General features: G+C 40.7%; 1 protein-coding gene across 1 annotated transcript in view; it reads left to right on the top strand.

Moving 5' to 3' along the window:
- MAP3K5 (mitogen-activated protein kinase kinase kinase 5) overlaps positions 1-17,295 on the top strand; it is a 167,266-nt gene that overhangs the window by 94,490 nt on the left and 55,481 nt on the right. Inside the window, exons 8-10 of the mRNA XM_030556400.1 lie at positions 2,418-2,530; positions 10,087-10,246; positions 14,861-15,014. Coding sequence (XP_030412260.1) covers positions 2,418-2,530; positions 10,087-10,246; positions 14,861-15,014 — 427 coding nt within the window. The remainder of the gene's footprint in view (positions 1-2,417; positions 2,531-10,086; positions 10,247-14,860; positions 15,015-17,295) is intronic.

The following is a 17,295-nucleotide window of genomic DNA, read 5'->3' as shown; positions in this document are numbered from 1 at the left end:
ACAAAGCAAGTCAGTGGCAAAGCTAATTACCTGCCTGTGCATAAAAGAATATTAAACACTGTCTCACTCTTTGGTTCAGTAGCCCAGGAGGGTCTGTTCTCTAATACACAGTAGTAGAAATGCTGATGGTACATCCAGGAAAGAATAGGCAGACTTGTACATAGTGATTTCATTAGAGATGTCACTGTTACTGTAGCTATAACATTATGTATATTATGACTTATAAAACAGAATTTTGTTGTTCTCTCTGTGAGAGGAAAAAATGAAATCATATTATTCTGGATGCTTGTGTGAAAAGTTGGTAATCACATTTCCTCTAGCTAAAAGCCAAAGAATCATTTTTACAACCAGCTAGTAGTGTGAAAAATGTTTGGCCTATTTCAGAGAAGGAAAGAGGGAAGGAAGTACCCTTTCTTAACATAAAAGATGGAAGGACATAAACCTTTCCTATAAATATGAGAATAGCGATAACAGGTTAATTAACTGACCCTTTTTTTGTCAGACTGTTGCATTACTGATATTGTAAATCAGATCCGCCGATAAATCAGTCTTTTCTATCCAAATCCTTGCTTTTTTACCTCTCTAATTCAACGTCAGTGCTGTAACATTTTCCTAAACGTTAGCTTTCATTATCTTGGTGGCATTTGTAATTACCTCACTTGACATGGTGTCATAACCTTAGATACAGATTTTTAAAACCTGACCTCCTGCTTTGCACCTGAAGTTTGCAGATAAAAATAAGTGAGGGTGCAGCTTTGTGCTCACAATTCTGTGTGGGCACAACCAATGATATTTAAAGCTTGCATACACACAGCAGTTGTACACATTTAACGTAAATCAGCTTAGTTAAACTGGTGCAACTTTTGTGTTTGAACCATATCTGTCCAAAAACGGTTCTTTCATTTTAGAATGACAGTACAGTTGCAGAAGTAAACTCAGTTATCCTCAGAATTGATCTCTCAGGGTAGGCCAGGGTTAAAACATATTAACAAAGCAGTGTAGTGATATTTTCGCTGCCTGTGGGATGTCTTTCTTGTATATAAATAGATGACTTCAGTTTTCAAGACTTTTACACCAACTCCTACAAGAAATACTAACTCCATTTTTTTTTAAAGTAGCTGCTATGCTGATTTGGTCCAAACAAGATCTTCCCTTGCTTCCCTTGTCTTGTCCTTTTCCAATCTTTAGGTTCTGGATGGTAGGTGCACCTGTATGGGCAGATTCTCTGCTTAGGTTAATTTAAATTTCCTTTGTCTGTGTGCTTTTATCCTGTTTATTGTGTGAGTGTCTCTACATTTTAAATAGATGCCTAGCAGCTATCATCTTCATTTTTAAGAACTAAGAGTATACGGGTCAAACTTGGGCATATTTAGACAGTGTTGTGTAGAAGAAATGAAATACTGTTTAGAAGTCCAGAGTTGTAGTTACAAACAGGCTTCTATGTATTTGGAACAACAACAACAACAACAAAAATGTTGTTCCCCTTTTCTTATTATTTCATCAGTATTTTTCTTCTCTTTTCCTGTCCATTGTATGTTGAAGGTAGCACAAAACATCAGTAGAGAAATAAGGATTCCAAACCTCAAAGCAGCTGTAGCACTAAGCAAAGCAAGAAAAAGGCCTGAGTGTGAAATGCTTTATGGCAACCAAGCTATTCATTCTAGTTAATATGAGTTTGGGACTGGTGGGAGGATTTTTTTGTTTATATTTTACTAGAAGTGAATGTTTTGCTAGCATATATTTCTTTCCTCGTTTCATTCAGTCTCACAGTGCAAAAGTAAAGACAGATGATCAAAGTACAGAGCAAATAAGTCTTCATCACTCATCTTGACTTTCAGGGTCTGTTTGCTGATCTCATTAGAGTTCTAGACTGCTCTCTATAAATTAAGCAGCAAGTTCAACAGGCAAAATTCAACAGCGTTTGCATTTTAAATACTAGTCTTAACGTTGGTTTTTTTGGAGATGGGGTAGTGAGTGTGTATGTGTGTGTGTGAGAGAGAGAGAGAGAGAGAGAGAGGTGGGAGAAGGATATATAAATGTTGGACTTCTAAAAATAAGCAGGAAGCATGAGTGGAGAACAGTATAGTATTTGTACTTGAATGGATGGTTCTAATTGTACAAATGGAAGCTAAGCACTTATAGTACCTAAACCTGTAATTATCTCCTTGTTAGATTGCATTATTTAGAATATTATAGAATATTAGGGTTGGAAGGGACCTCAAGAGATCTAGTCCAACCCCCTGCTCAAAACAGGATCAAACCCCAAACTTCTTTTTTTAACCCCAGGTCCCTAAATGGCCCTCTCAAGGACTGAACTCACAACCCTGGGTTTAGCAAGCTAATGTTCAAACCACTGAGCTATCCCTCTCCCACAGTAAGTAATTTAGAAAGTAAACTTGTGTGTTTGTTTTTTCTAGGTTCAAGAAGGCATTTGAGTCAGAGCCAACATTGCAATCAGGAATTAATTATGCAGTACTCCTACTGGCAGCTGGACACCAGTTTGATACTTCTTTTGAGCTACGGAAAGTTGGTAATTAATAGCTTGCTGATTCACAGGCAAATCAAATCCATGATCTCTCCCCACCCCACCCCCACACTATTACAGAGGAAACAATCTAATGGATGTATTCAGAGTACTTTGATAGTGAGTAATTGAACACTTCAACTGCTTTTCTTATTAAAAAGGTTTGGCATCGAGCCTCCCTGGTGATCCTGAGTTTAGCGCACTGGTGGAGACCTGGTTCAGTTCTCTGGGCCCTATCTCTTGCTGCCTGGGTAGCAGAGGGTATAGTGACCTCATCACGTGCTCACTTTGCAGTTGACCTAGGAATGAATTTGCTAGTCCCTGAAGTGGCATGTTACTACCAGTGTGCGAGGTAAATCACTGTGATACAGGACAGTGGGGACAATGAACTGAAAGTCATCCTAGCAATGGGAAAAATATGCCTTTGACTTCCAGCGGGGTAGGATGGGAGAGAAGAGATTCAATTTCTGTTTACCTTTTGTGCATTGCTTTAGTTGTACATACCACTTTTATGGTATGATCTTGTAAGATCTAAGGAGATAAGCAAAGTCAAGGCTAGCCAATAGTACTTGCATATATATTACAATATATTCTCTGTAGGTGGCAGTCTTCCCTGTCAATCTGTTTAATCAGAGCTTCTTTGTCAGGATCTGGATAATATAAACATCCTATTGGGACATGTGGCCAGGGACTCACTTTCAGGGGCTGCTCCAGGCCCCAGCACGCCAAGCACGTGCTTGGGGCGGCATGCTGCGGGGGGGCGCTCTGCCGGTTGCCGGGAGGGCGGCAGGCGGCTCCGGTGGACCTCCCGCAGGCATGCCTGCAGAGGGTCCGCTGGTCCCGCGGCTCCGGTGGTCCACCAAAGCCGCAGGACCAGCAGACCCTCCGCAGGCATGCCTGCGGGAGGTCCACCGGAGCCGCCTGCCGCCCTCCCGGCCACTGGCAGAGCGCCCCCTGTGGCATGCCGCCCTGCTTGGGGCGGTGAAATGTCTAGAGCCGCCCCTGCTCCTTTTCAAATCCATATTAATGGAACACTCTTGACACATCATTCTAAATAATAAGATTGGTAGAAAGTAACATTTGATGTGATGGAGGCCATTAAATTGTTCTGTATTAACTTCTAAAACATATATACATATAAAATTGTTTTACATGATATGACATTCCATTTTATACGTGCATTTAAAGTGCCAGTGAAATTCATGCACAGAGAAAAGGATGTTTATACATCTGTTATACAATCTGTTATAAAACTTTTTTTCCCATTTGTACTTCCTAAGACACATGCAAACTCATGCGAAAATGCCATTTTTGTTATTAGGGCTATTTCTTTCTCCACAGAATGTTGCTGAATATTGCTGTAGTGAATCAGTATTCCAGCTAAGCATCAGATAGTGGGGATTTTTTATAGATGCAGCATAAACCCATGAACCTACCCACTTTTGGTCATTACATCTCTGATGGTACTTTTCAGAGTTAATTCCACTGTCACAAGAAAGTGCCAACCTGCATAATTTTTATTTTCCTATCTAAAAAGCCTCCCTTAGTTTCAAGTGGAGGTTATTCTTAATTAGAGCTGTTCAAAAATCTGCCAGTGGAATAGTTTTCTGTCCGGAAAAATGCTGATTTGACAAAACTGAAACATTTTGAATATATTGTCCAAATGTTGATGGGACATTGTTGAAATATTTCATTTCAACAAGATCACATTGTTTTGTTTTTGAATTCACTGGAGTTTTCTGTTAAAATTATAATGTAAAAGTCAAAACAAAGTAAAAATGAAATGTTTTGTCCTTATTGAAAAGAAATATTTTAGAATATTTAATTTAACAAAAAATCCGAAGATATTTTGACTTTTCATCTCAATTTGAGATTAAATTTTTTTTTGAAAAATTTTGGAACTTCCCGTTAGAGGGAAATTCCATTTTTCAGCCTCCTCTAGTGGCCTTGGCCAGACATACTCTGCTGTTCCTCACACAGAGACTAACTTGTACAGGTAGAAGAGGGCCCTTTTTAAGAGAGACAACCCCACCTCCCAGCTCAGTATCGGCAACAATAGCATTTTAGAGAAGGGGAGAGTGGGGACAGGGATATTATAGAGACAAGGTGGGTGAGGTAATATTTGTTATCGTCTATATTTTAAAGATATTTTAAAAAGATATTACCTCACCCATCTTGTCTCTCTACTGTCTTCGGACTAAGAGGGCTAGAATAACATTGCATACAATATAGGGATATTATGCTGATGTATTTTTAAGATGATGACATTTTGGAGGGTGGAGAATATATGGGGATGGCTGTTGCTGTAGGAATGATGATGTGAATCTTGGGTTATTTTGTGGCATGTGGGGATTTGAGGTATTGATTTGGTGTGGTGCACTGTTTAGGGATACGCCAGCTGTTTAGTTTCTTTAGGCATTTTGCCCTCCTGTGACAGCGAGAGCCACTATTAGATTATCACATGTGGTTGTCTCAACTCATGGCTCTCTGGACTCTGGACTCTCTGAACTCATGGCTCTCTGGAGTAGATTTTGGGTTGGATTGGGTTGGATTTTTTTATCCATAGCATTGATGCAATTCCATCACCTCCTATTCAAGTCTAAGTTCTTATGTCCATGACTGTGTGGGAGGCAGAAAAAAAATGTTTTGCCTCCAGCATAGCATCTGCAGATTTTCACTCAGCAACTCTGTTTTGGGTTGTGGACATCCTGGTTAATATGAGCTATGTTTACTGAGTGATTTATTTGAGTCTCTCCTGTTATAAGGCCATTTCTTGATGCACAGACACTTCCACTCTAATCAATTGGTTTTGGACCAAACTGCTTGCATTCCAGGAAGTTAGGACAATATCTCAAAGGCACAAATGCTAAGCCCTCTCTTCTTAAGTTTTGTCCAGTGTCGCTCACTGACTGTGTTTGGAGAATTTCATAGGACAGCCTGACTTTGAATCCTTGATGCTCATGGTTGGTGAAGATCAATAGGGAAGAACTACACTATCTGCTGGTGGAGTTTGTCAGCATCTTCTTTGAAGAGGGCAAGATGTTCATCACTCTTAAGAAAGCACTTGTTCAGCCTCTACTTAAAAACTTTGGTTCCGGCAGTCTTTCCTGTTACCCACCTGTGTCTATTCTTCTGTGTGTTATTAAGATTATTGAAAATGTTGTGACGCATCATCTTCCACAGATAACAGTGTCTTCTCTTTTATTCTGTTTTATATAGGTCCAAACACTATCCTCATCACGGTAGTATCTGGGCACCTTCCAGTAGCGCATTAAGCAATGTGACTAACTTCTGTCATGCATTTTTGTTCCCTCATCCTCTCCCCAATGGGAGAGGTGTGGGCAATGGAGTATCTTGTTTTGGTAGGATTATAGTGTTTTGTTTTTAAATGTACAGTAACTCGTCACTTAATGTTGTAGTTATGTTCCTGAAAAATGCGACTTTAAGTGAAATGATATTAAGCGAATCCAGTTTCCCCATAAGAATTAATGTAAATGAGGAGGTTAGGTTCCAGGGAAAAATTTTTTTGCCAGACAAAAGGCATAGGGAGGCTGTATGTGATTTCAGCTTGAAGCATCTGACTTCCTTGACACTTATCAGCCAGGCTTCCAAGTTGGGTATGGCACACAGTCCACTTGTTGCATTGGTCAGTAGTCTCCTGGAGACAGATAAAGATCAGGTGTCCTTGCTGATACTGTCAGAGCTCTCAGCTGCCTTCAATGCCAAAGAAGTGTTAATTTGCCCTCAGACTGAAGTAGGACTGGATAGGCTTCAGATTGCTTTATTCTTTTCTTTTGGAGTGAATCCGCTGGGAATGATGCTGGGAAATTGTTCTGCCCCAAGAGCTCTTTCATGTGGATGGTCTTTGCTGTCAACCTTTTTATGCATATATGAGAGCATTAGGAGAGTTAGTCACGAGATGCATTGAAGTGCTTTCTATACGCTGATGATGCCCAAATTTATGTCTGCAGCCTGTATAGCTCAAAGAATGTCTGTTTCACTGTCTGGGGGAGATTGGGGCATACGTGAGAGCAAGTTTATTGAGAATCACTTCAGATGAGACTGAGATGATAATCAAGTATCAGAGGGGTAGCCGTGTTAGTCTGGATCTGTAAAAAGCGACAAAGAGTCCTGTGGCACCTTATAGACTAACAGAAGTATTGGCGCATAAGCTTTCGTGGGTGAATACCCACTTGTCAGACGCATGTGGTGAAATGATAATGGTATTTTGGGGAAAGCAACTGCAGGATATAGCAAAATTATATCAGCTATTTTGATGGTGTGTTTTCTGTTACCAGAATTCACAACTTGGGGATCTGATTACATTCCCAATTAGTTTTAGTCGATCAAAAAGCTGCAGTGACCAGAACTGCTTTTTTCCCAATCTGTATTAGATCAGAAAGTTGCTTTCTAAAGTTTTCAGTCTATAATTATGAAAGATTAAGTGTTAATGATGAAATGGTCTTATGGAGAATTTTTGTGAGTCTCTTTCACACTTGCTATATTCTGATTTGTAGTTTAACTGTTTTGAATCACAAAATTTAAAGACTTTTGAGACTAAAACACAAAAATGATGCTTTGAAAGGATGCTGATATTGATTTTCTGCAAGTTATGTGATTTGCATACTCAGATGATGCAGCTGTTGCAAATTATTTAGCTATCTTTGATCTTGCAGAGCAGTTTGTTTTATTAATGAGAACACTGCCTTCTTTTTCTTATGCATATAGAATCAGACAAAAACTGCTTATGATAAATATCTTATTTTCCATACATGCTGCAAACAGATTCCTAATACTGTAAATATAGTTTCTGACATTTTAATTAATTGAGATATCCTACCTCCCAGAACTGGAAGAGACCTTGAAAGATCATTGAGTCCAGCCCCCTGCCTTCACTAGCAGGGCCAAGTATTGATTTTGCCCCAGATTCTTAAGTGGCCCCCTCAAGTATTGAACTCACAACCCTGGGTTTAGCAGACTAATGCTCAAACCACTGAGCTATCCCTCCATGCACTACATTTTTGCTGATTATTTTTTAAAGCTAATATCTTTTTAACAATGAACTGTGGAAAATGTGCCTTTTTGTACATACATTGGTAAGCTTGCCCTTCACATAAAGAACACATTGTCTTGAGTTTAAAAGTTTAGTAAGTGTAAACATGCACTTGAGTAAAGATGATGAAATCAAAATAATCCCTGCTGTGCATATAAGAGAAATGATGGAAATAGATAATGGCCCTGAGACTGAAATTCACAGGAATGCAATTATCCTTCCTTACTCATTTTTTTGTTTACAGAAAATACATATCAATATTATACTGCCATATATAAGAGCATCACTAAAAGAGAGCACTTATGACTGAGGCAAAAGTGAGTAAATTCATAAGCTTTCAGCATGTCCTAAACATCGATAAATTCGAGGACCTTGAAGGAGATCATTTTTTCCCTTTTCTGTGCTGCTGAGACAGTCCATAGTTTGGGGCTTGGAACCCATGTCAAGCTAATATAGGGCCTGTTTAGATAGTCCATACAAGAAAATGTCCCATTTTAATCAGTTTTCTTGCACAATGAATACTGAATTAGGCCCACAGGATGAAATCAAGAATTTGTCAGTGTGTGTGTGTATGTGTACACAGTACCTGTCACAATGGGGCCTGGATTCCTGATTAGGGCCTTGAGGTGCTACTGTAATAGAAATAAATGAGAGTGGCTAACAGTATACTAGACCAATGTACATTACAACATTAATAGAACTGACATAAAGATATCATGTTCCTCTGAAGTAATGAAGGCCCCAAGCTGTATTACAAAGAAAGGGCTTTACAAAGTCCATTGTTAATAGAAATGTTTTCATTGTAGGGAAAAAATGTTTAATTCAAAAAGAAAACAGGTAGTTTTGGGTTTGGATTTCAACATTATTCTGCGCTGTGTACTACTCAAACATGGCAACATCTTGTTAGTAAGAGAGTTCAAAATCCTAAAGACAGACACATACGAGTGTCAAGTATCAGAGGGATAGCTGTGTTAGTCTGGATCTGTAAAAAGCAACAAAGAGTCCTGTGGCACCTTATAGACTAACAGATGCATTGGAGCATAAGCTTTCATGAGTCTGACGAAGTGGGTATTCACCCATGAAAGCTTATGCTCTAATACATCTGTTAGTCTATAAGGTGCCACAGGACTCTTTGTTGCTTTTTACAGATACAATGAGTGAAAATTGAGTGTATTTTTTTTAAAATGTAAAAATGTTTATATTGTCTAGCATCAGCGATATGCAAAAGGTAAACAGCATAAGAAACATAAATTAGATTGACCGTAATGTTTGCAGTTTAATAATCTAGGTCTTGACAGGAGTATTGTAGGAAGCAGAAACAAAATTTCTTGGCAAGCTATGTAGTGGAGTTGAAGAGAGGACAAATTTCACTAAAGTTGCAAGATTTCCACTGGAAACATTGAATCTTTGGAGCAACGACAGAGAAAGAAGATATGGGTGGGAGAGCAATGGTTGGAGGACTGGTATAATGGCTCAAGTGTTGGAAAAAGGGAGGGAGCAATTGCAGTGGGGAAAGGTGGTCTTAACACAGACAATGGAGTTAGAAGCTTTGTCTTCACTAAGAAAAAAAAGTGTGTTCTCACCAAGTGTTTTGCTAATACCTAGTAACTAACAGGAGGTAAAATCCAAGTGATGACAAGGCAATTTGTAGTGTTTGCATGAGTTAATAGGTCAAGGTAAACCCCAGGCTCTCCCACAATCTCTAGTGTTTGCAGAAAGGGGGCACATAAGTACTAATGGATGTCTTTTCTTGGGGTAGGACCCACTGCCAAACAAAAGATGCTCACTGCAGGAAGAACCCCACTGGATCGCCTCTTCACCCTGCATGGGACCTTGTCTATAAAGATAAGTTTGAGGCTTTAAACTTGGGGCCTGTAACTCCCCAATAATAGGTGCAGTTTTTAGCATCTGTTAAGTTTTAAAAGTTACATTTTATATTTTAAGGCCTCAAATTTACCTTTACAGATGAGGTCCATGCAGGGACATAGACAATCCAGCTGTGGCTTTGTCCCTACAGTGATGTCCTGATGTTTCTTTCCTGAAGGGCCGACAGGAAGGGAGAAAGAGGTACCTTCATTACTCATGAAGCTTTGAACGGTTTAAAAACAATATGGTACATGTAATTTCTATCTGAATAATCATAGTGGAAAGTCTAAATTGCTTTTAATAAAGCTCCTTTTAATGATTCCTTTGTTTTACAGATATTTTTTATCAGAGCGTAGCCTTACTGTTTAGTAATTTTCTTTTAGTGTTCAAAGGAGCTTGGTCTCTCTGGGTGTGTTTGAGGTGTGTGGAGGGCAGTGGGAAGAGAGTAGTTTGTTTTATTGTTTTTCTGTTAATGCCTTTCATTATCAATTTGCTATCCCAAAATGGAAACCTGCATAATGTTTAGAGCTTCATTTTATGTATTTGTATTCATTGACATACAGTAACTTGAGCAGTGAGAATTGTTAACTTCTATACTGGCCTGCAAATCACCTTACCTTTAATTGTATTCTTATCACTACAGGGGTAAAGATCAGTAGCCTGCTTGGTAAAAAGGGGAATTTGGAGAAGCTGCAGAGTTATTGGGAAGTCGGATTTTTCTTAGGTGCCAGTGTCCTGGCCAATGACCACTTAAGAGTGATTCAGGCTTCAGAAAAGCTATTTAAGCTAAAGGCACCGGCATGGTAAGGGAATGTACAAGATATGATATTTTGAACACCTCTGTATGTTAGAAGAGCAGTTAATTTTGCTATTTGAACTTGTCACACCTTGATACTTACTACTTTTAATAATTTAAAAAAAAACACTCAAACGATACTTAGGGGTATCTTTTCCTCTGAAAACTGTGTGCATGCATCAAGAAGGGAATATAGTATTTTTAAAACTGATGAATGTGCTTTTCTGAGTGTAAGATCAGGTCAATGTGTAATTTGTTTTCTTTTCCTTCACATATTTAAAACCACTTGGTATAAAGCAGGCCAACAACATTCAAATTGTAAAGGCAAACAGGAGCTGGTCAAGAATGGATGTTCAGAGAATTTAAATCTTATTGTTAGAGGGGAGAAATACATATGTCATGCAAATTAAATCAAGTATCAGAGGGTAGCCGTGTTAGTCTGGATCTGTAAAAGCAGCAAAGAATCCTGTGGCTCCTTATAGACTAACAGACGTTTTGGAGCATGAACTTTCGTGGGTGAATACCCACTTCCTCAGCTGCATGTAATGGAAATATCCAGAGGCAGGTATATATATGTGTGCTACCAAGCAAGCTAGAGATAACGAGGTCAGTTCAATCAGAGAGGATGAGGCCCTGTTCTAGCAGTTGAGGTGTGAAAACCAAGAGAGGAGAAACTGGTTCTGTAATTGGCAAGCCATTCACAGTCTTTGTTCAATCCTGAGCTGATGGTGTCAAATTTGCAGATGAACTGAAGCTCAGCAGTTTCTCTTTGAAGTCTGGTCCTGAAGTTTTTAAGCTGCAGGATGGCCACCTTAAGGTCTGCTATAGTGTGGCCAGGGAGGTTGAAGTGCTCTCCTACAGGTTTTTGTATATTGCCATTCCTAATGTCTGATTTGTGTCCATTTATCCTTTTCCGTAGAGACTGTCCAGTTTGGCCGATGTACATAGCAGAGGGGCATTGCTGGCATATGATGGCGTATATTACATTGGTGGATGTGCAGGTGAATGAACCAGTGATGGTATGGCTGATCTGGTTAGGTCCCGTGATGGTGTCGCTGGTGTAGATATGTGGGCAGAGTTGGCATCGAGGTTTGTTGCATGGATTGGTTCCTGAGCTAGAGTTATTATGGTGTGGTGTGCAGTTACTGGTGAGAATATGTTTCAGGTTGGCAGGTTGTCTGTGGGCAAGGATTGGCCTGCCACCCAAGGCCTGTGAAAGTGTGGGATCATTGTCCAGGATGGGTTGTAGATCCTTGATGATGCGTTGGAGGGGTTTTAGCTGGGGGCTGTATGTGATGGCCAGTGGAGTCCTGTTGGTTTCTCTCTTGGGTTTGTCTTGCAGTAGGAGGCTTCTGGGTACACGTCTGGCTCTGTTGATCTGTTTCCTTATTTCCTCATGCGGGTATTGTAGTTTTGAGAATGCTTGGCGGAGATTTTGTAGGTGTTGGTCTCTGTCTGAGGGGTTAGAGCAGATGCGGTTGTACCTCAGTGCTTGGCTGTAGACAATGGATTGTGTGATGTGCCCGGGATGGAAGCTGGAGGCATGAAGGTAGGCATAGCGGTCGGTGGGTTTTCGATATAGGGTGGTGTTAATGTGACCATCACTTAAGTTTTAGCTGGGGGCTGTATGTGATGGCCAGTGGAGTCCACTTAAGTGATGGTCACATTAACACCACCCTATATCGAAAACCCACCGACCGCTATGCCTACCTTCATGCTTCCAGCTTCCATCCCGGGCACATCACACGATCCATTGTCTACAGCCAAGCACTGAGGTACAACCGCATCTGCTCTAACCCCTCAGACAGAGACCAACACCTACAAAATCTCCGCCAAGCATTCTCAAAACTACAATACCCGCATGAGGAAATAAGGAAACAGATCAACAGAGCCAGACGTGTACCCAGAAGCCTCCTACTGCAAGACAAACCCAAGAGAGAAACCAACAGGACTCCACTGGCCATCACATACAGCCCCCAGCTAAAACCCCTCCAACGCATCATCAAGGATCTACAACCCATCCTGGACAATGATCCCACACTTTCACAGGCCTTGGGTGGCAGGCCAATCCTTGCCCACAGACAACCTGCCAACCTGAAACATATTCTCACCAGTAACTGCACACCACACCATAATAACTCTAGCTCAGGAACCAATCCATGCAACAAACCTCGATGCCAACTCTGCCCACATATCTACACCAGCGACACCATCACGGGACCTAACCAGATCAGCCATACCATCACTGGTTCATTCACCTGCACATCCACCAATGTAATATACGCCATCATATGCCAGCAATGCCCCTCTGCTATGTACATCGGCCAAACTGGACAGTCTCTACGGAAAAGGATAAATGGACACAAATCAGACATTAGGAATGGCAATATACAAAAACCTGTAGGAGAGCACTTCAACCTCCCTGGCCACACTATAGCAGACCTTAAGGTGGCCATCCTGCAGCAAGAAAACTTCAGGACCAGACTTCAAAGAGAAACTGCTGAGCTTCAGTTCATCTGCAAATTTGACACCATCAGCTCAGGATTGAACAAAGACTGTGAATGGCTTGCCAATTACAGAACCAGTTTCTCCTCTCTTGGTTTTCACACCTCAACTGCTAGAACAGGGCCTCATCCTCCCTGATTGAACTGACCTCGTTATCTCTAGCTTGCTTGGTAGCACACATATATATACCTGCCTCTGGATATTTCCATTACATGCAGCTGAGGAAGTGGGTATTCACCCACGAAAGCTCATGCTCCAAAACGTCTGTTAGTCTATAAGGTGCCACAGGATTCTTTGCTGCTTTTACAAATTAAATCAAGGAATTTCAAAAGTTGAAACAGCTACAAGATCCAATAATGCTTCCAATTTCTTGGAGAGACTTCTTCCTACAGCTGATTTTCCCCTCCCAATTCCCTTAATGACTAATTTCTGGAATTATCAGGGTGTCAGAACAGTAAGATTGTACTGAAATTTATCTCAGAGAAATCCTTTCTGTGGTTACTAACACATTTAGTTAGGCGGTGTCTTGCCCCTGTACAAGTGGACAGAGGGAGGTAAGGTTCACCTTTTCATCTTCCTTCCCTTTTTGTCTTTGTTCAGGGCCCAGACACATTATGGTCCATTAGCTTAGAGAGCACAGTGACTACTTAGGGCTAGCACACTGCTAGTTCAAGCCTGTCCCAAGAGTGGGGAAGGGGTGGAGCTATGCAGCACATTCTAATCCCCACCGCATCACCCAGCATAGCTGCCCAGGTACAGACAGAAGGAGGTTCTGCACTTTCTCAAAGGTGATAGAGGAGCCTTATTGATACACCTCCTCATCACTCCAACATGGGACTGTCCCTTGAAGGGCCCTTGTATTGCCCAGTATGTATCATTATCACAAGCTTAGGCCTGGTCTACACTGGGGTGGGGGTGGGAGGGAGAGGGATTGATCTAAGTTCGACAACTTCAGCTATGTGACTAACGTAGCTGAAGTCGACGTACTTAGACTTACTGTCCGCAGTGACTTCACTGTGATAAGTTGACGGCTGACATTCCCCTTTGACTCCGCTTACGCTTTTCGCTCCAGTGAAGTACCAGAGTTGACAGGAGAACACTTAGGGGTCAACTTATGGTGTCTAGACTATTAAGTGTGCTTTTCTAGACTAGACGTGCTAAATCGATCCCCCTCGATCGATCGCTGCCCGTTGATCCAGAGCATAATATAGACATGCCCAAATAAACTGCCCTTAAAAGAAAACCAAAGTTTCATAATAGCTAAATGGTGGTGACTTTTTCTTTAAGGTTATGTGATCAGGGGCCCATCTTCCCTGGCTGTGCATATTCTATTGCTGTTGTGCTTGTAACACAGCTTTGGGTGGGAGTTTTGAGAGAAGGGTCAAAATGGTGTATACAGGTCATTTGTGGATTTGCAACTGATTCATTAATCAGTAATGATGTAATCATAAAATTATATTTGTATGTTTTCCGTTTAATGGTGAAGGAGACCATTATTATGAAAGGCTCAGTAAGTATGCCTTAGGAAGCAAACCACAAAAGAGAGAGCCATAGACGGCAGTTAGAAGAGACATTCTGTATTCCAGCAAAGCTGTCGTCTTTTCCACAATATTCTTGAAGGCTGCCTGGCAATGTCATTGTTAATGCGAAGGCCCTGAATCCAGAAGTGTCGCATTTTAAGGACCTACGCTAAATAATCAATCAGAGCAGATGCAGTGTAGAGGATACAATGACACAGAAGGTTAATGCAATGAAATTGCTCTGGCGTTACAATCTGAAGTTAGTCATAATGGAAATTAGTTTGATGTGGATTCAGCTTAGTCCCCAGTCAGGAGATTTAGCTACATCACAAAACAATCACAGTTCAAGATAACAGACATGCTCAGGATGGAATGGCCCAGAATTTAGGAAAGTTTCAGGTTAATTATGTCACTGCCACTGATATCTGGTTCTAAAACAAGGAATCTATTCATTAAAAGCAATCCTAGATAATCAGAATCTGACTGGCTGTCTTAGCATCTTGATGTTGAATTTTTAAAGTCTGATTAAAGATACAAATATGATTATTTGCAAACTGTATTAAATTTACTGCCTGTATGTGCTTTGCTGTTTGTAGGTACCTCAAGTCTATTGTAGAAACTATTTTGATGTATCAGCATTTTAAGAAATTGAATCCAGAACAACATGTTGCCAAACAGGAACTTTTGGACTTTTGGATGGATTTCCTAGTTGAAACCACAAAGACAGATGTGTCTGTAGTTAGATTTCCAGTAAGTGTGCTTTTTATTAACTCGCTCACTTAACTTCTAATTGTATTCATTTCCTTTTTGTCACGTAGGATGGTTAATAAAAATATCATTTGTTCAGAACTTTTCAGGCAATAAACCATGCTCCCTGAAGAAATATATTTGATCTCCGTACTACAGTGGTTTTAGTTGATTAAATTCTCTGACAATGGGGTTGCTTGGTCTGTTTTATAGGAAAACAGCAAGGGAAAAGCCAGGGTAAAATTTTATAATTTAGGCTACCTATAATGTTCCAATCTGTGCCAAATGACAACAGATTAATTAAATTACATGTTGAGGAAAGGAGTTTTTCTTTCTCAGTCTTATCAGTTGTTAGCAACACATTGTTAGGCTTAGCATATCTGACTCACAATTTATTTCACTTAATGATGTCCACTTGTGTACTGTTTTAGGGACCATAGATAGCCTAGATAGCCAGTACCATACTGTTTATATTATTAGACAGTAATCCAGAACCACGCTACATTACATGCATTCAAATATTTCCTAGAAAAATAATCATGAACCCTGCTAGTAATATATTGCTCAGTTACTTTATGCTGAATGGCTCCTTTATGACCAGCTAGAGGGTGCAGGATATATGCAATAAAAAGATCCTCACTACCACTGTTTCCTGTATGCTATGTACCGAGGAAAACTTGTGTCTGAGACACTGTGATGTGGAGGCTTTTGGCAAATATTGCTTTTTTATTATTTTTAAATGGCAACCAATGTTGTTACCCAAATTCCTGAAAAGTGCAAATTGGCTGTTTTGTACAGCTGTGCAGGCTGCTGCGGATTGGACACAATGTGTAGGTGGTACAATCAATCCCAGGGAAAACTGCACTTTGTAATGCTCAAGAGCAACTGCTCCAGACAGCAAGTAGTGACAATGCGAGGCTCTGCAGGGAATCCTATTCTGTCTTTTTTCTGCAAGGAAGGGTTGTGACATGGCCAGGTTTGAGGGAGTTAAAGCAAGAAAATATGCAAATTATTCTTGGCTTCATAACGGACACCCAGGGGAAACCACATCCCTTTCTTATTCTTATCACATGACATAATGAAATATTGAAAACAAGGTCTGCCTTCCAGAACTGTCTCAGCCAAGCACTCTTATTTTCTTTAAAATTAAAATTGAGAAGATCTGGTCAATAACACAATGCAGCCAAAGGTGAAATGCTGTACCCGTACTTGTTCATGTGACTATACTTCTGTCACCCAGTAACAGGCGTCTTCTCACTTACAGCCTGAAAAATGTACATGTACAAGCAAAACTGATCGTGCATTGCATACTCTGGAGAAATGGCAACAAAAGAGAAGAAATGGAAAGGCACTATAGAATTTTTGTCAAAGGTTTATAAATAAATGGTATTATAAAAAAAAATTGAAACTAATTTGTAACACTGCTTCTGTGTAACAATCTTCAGCGCAAATTGCCAATAGGGTCTGGATATAGGAACTTCAGTACCAATGCACCGGCCTCTACCAATTGAACGTACAAATTAACTCCACAACTGGCAGATGCAGAAAACTGTTTTCCTCTGACTAGACACTGGAGGAAGACATGACACACTTTACAAGAATGTTACATATGTAGAAAAATACAGATACTAAAATTCTGCTTCATGCATTTCTTTACAAACTTAAGGTCCAATTCTGAGATGCTGGAGGCCAGATTTTTATAGGTATTCAGGTGTCTAAAGATGCAGATAGGTGCCTAGTGGGATTTTCAAAAGCACGTAACTTCCATCTGTAAGCCTTGACATACCTTTAAAATCTGGCCCTAAGCTATTCTTGTCACTGTAGCCAACTCATCTATGGGCGGTCAAGCCTAGTGGTTGAAATGAGAGTTCAGCCTATTGGTTAGAGTTGGGTATAGGATGGGCAGAGTCCAAGAATGAGCCAAGGGTCAGTGCCGGAGGGACAGAAGCTGAATGCCAAAGCCGGAGGGTAAACAGGAGTCATAGGCCAGAGGCGAAGCTGAGGATCAGAACTGGAGAGACAGAAGCCAAATGTGAGAGCTGGATGGTCAACGAGAGTCATAAGCCAGAGGCAGAGCCAGGGAATCGAAGCCAGAAATCAGAAGCTGGAGGGGAACAGGGGCTGGAGCAGGCAGGGCCTGGAACAAGGGCAGGTGGAGGGGTTGAGCAGCCACTGATGTGCTGTGGGGGCTAAGCTTAAAAGCCGGGCTGCTAAACCGGCAGCTAGTCAGGGGTTGTGGCCACTCTGCCAGCTCCATCTGGGCTCATTGGTTGCCTAGCAGCAG

This window comes from Gopherus evgoodei, chromosome 3 (genome assembly GCF_007399415.2).
Source record: "Gopherus evgoodei ecotype Sinaloan lineage chromosome 3, rGopEvg1_v1.p, whole genome shotgun sequence".
NCBI lineage: Eukaryota > Metazoa > Chordata > Testudines > Testudinidae > Gopherus > Gopherus evgoodei.
This window is presented reverse-complemented; position numbering and strand designations above follow the sequence as displayed.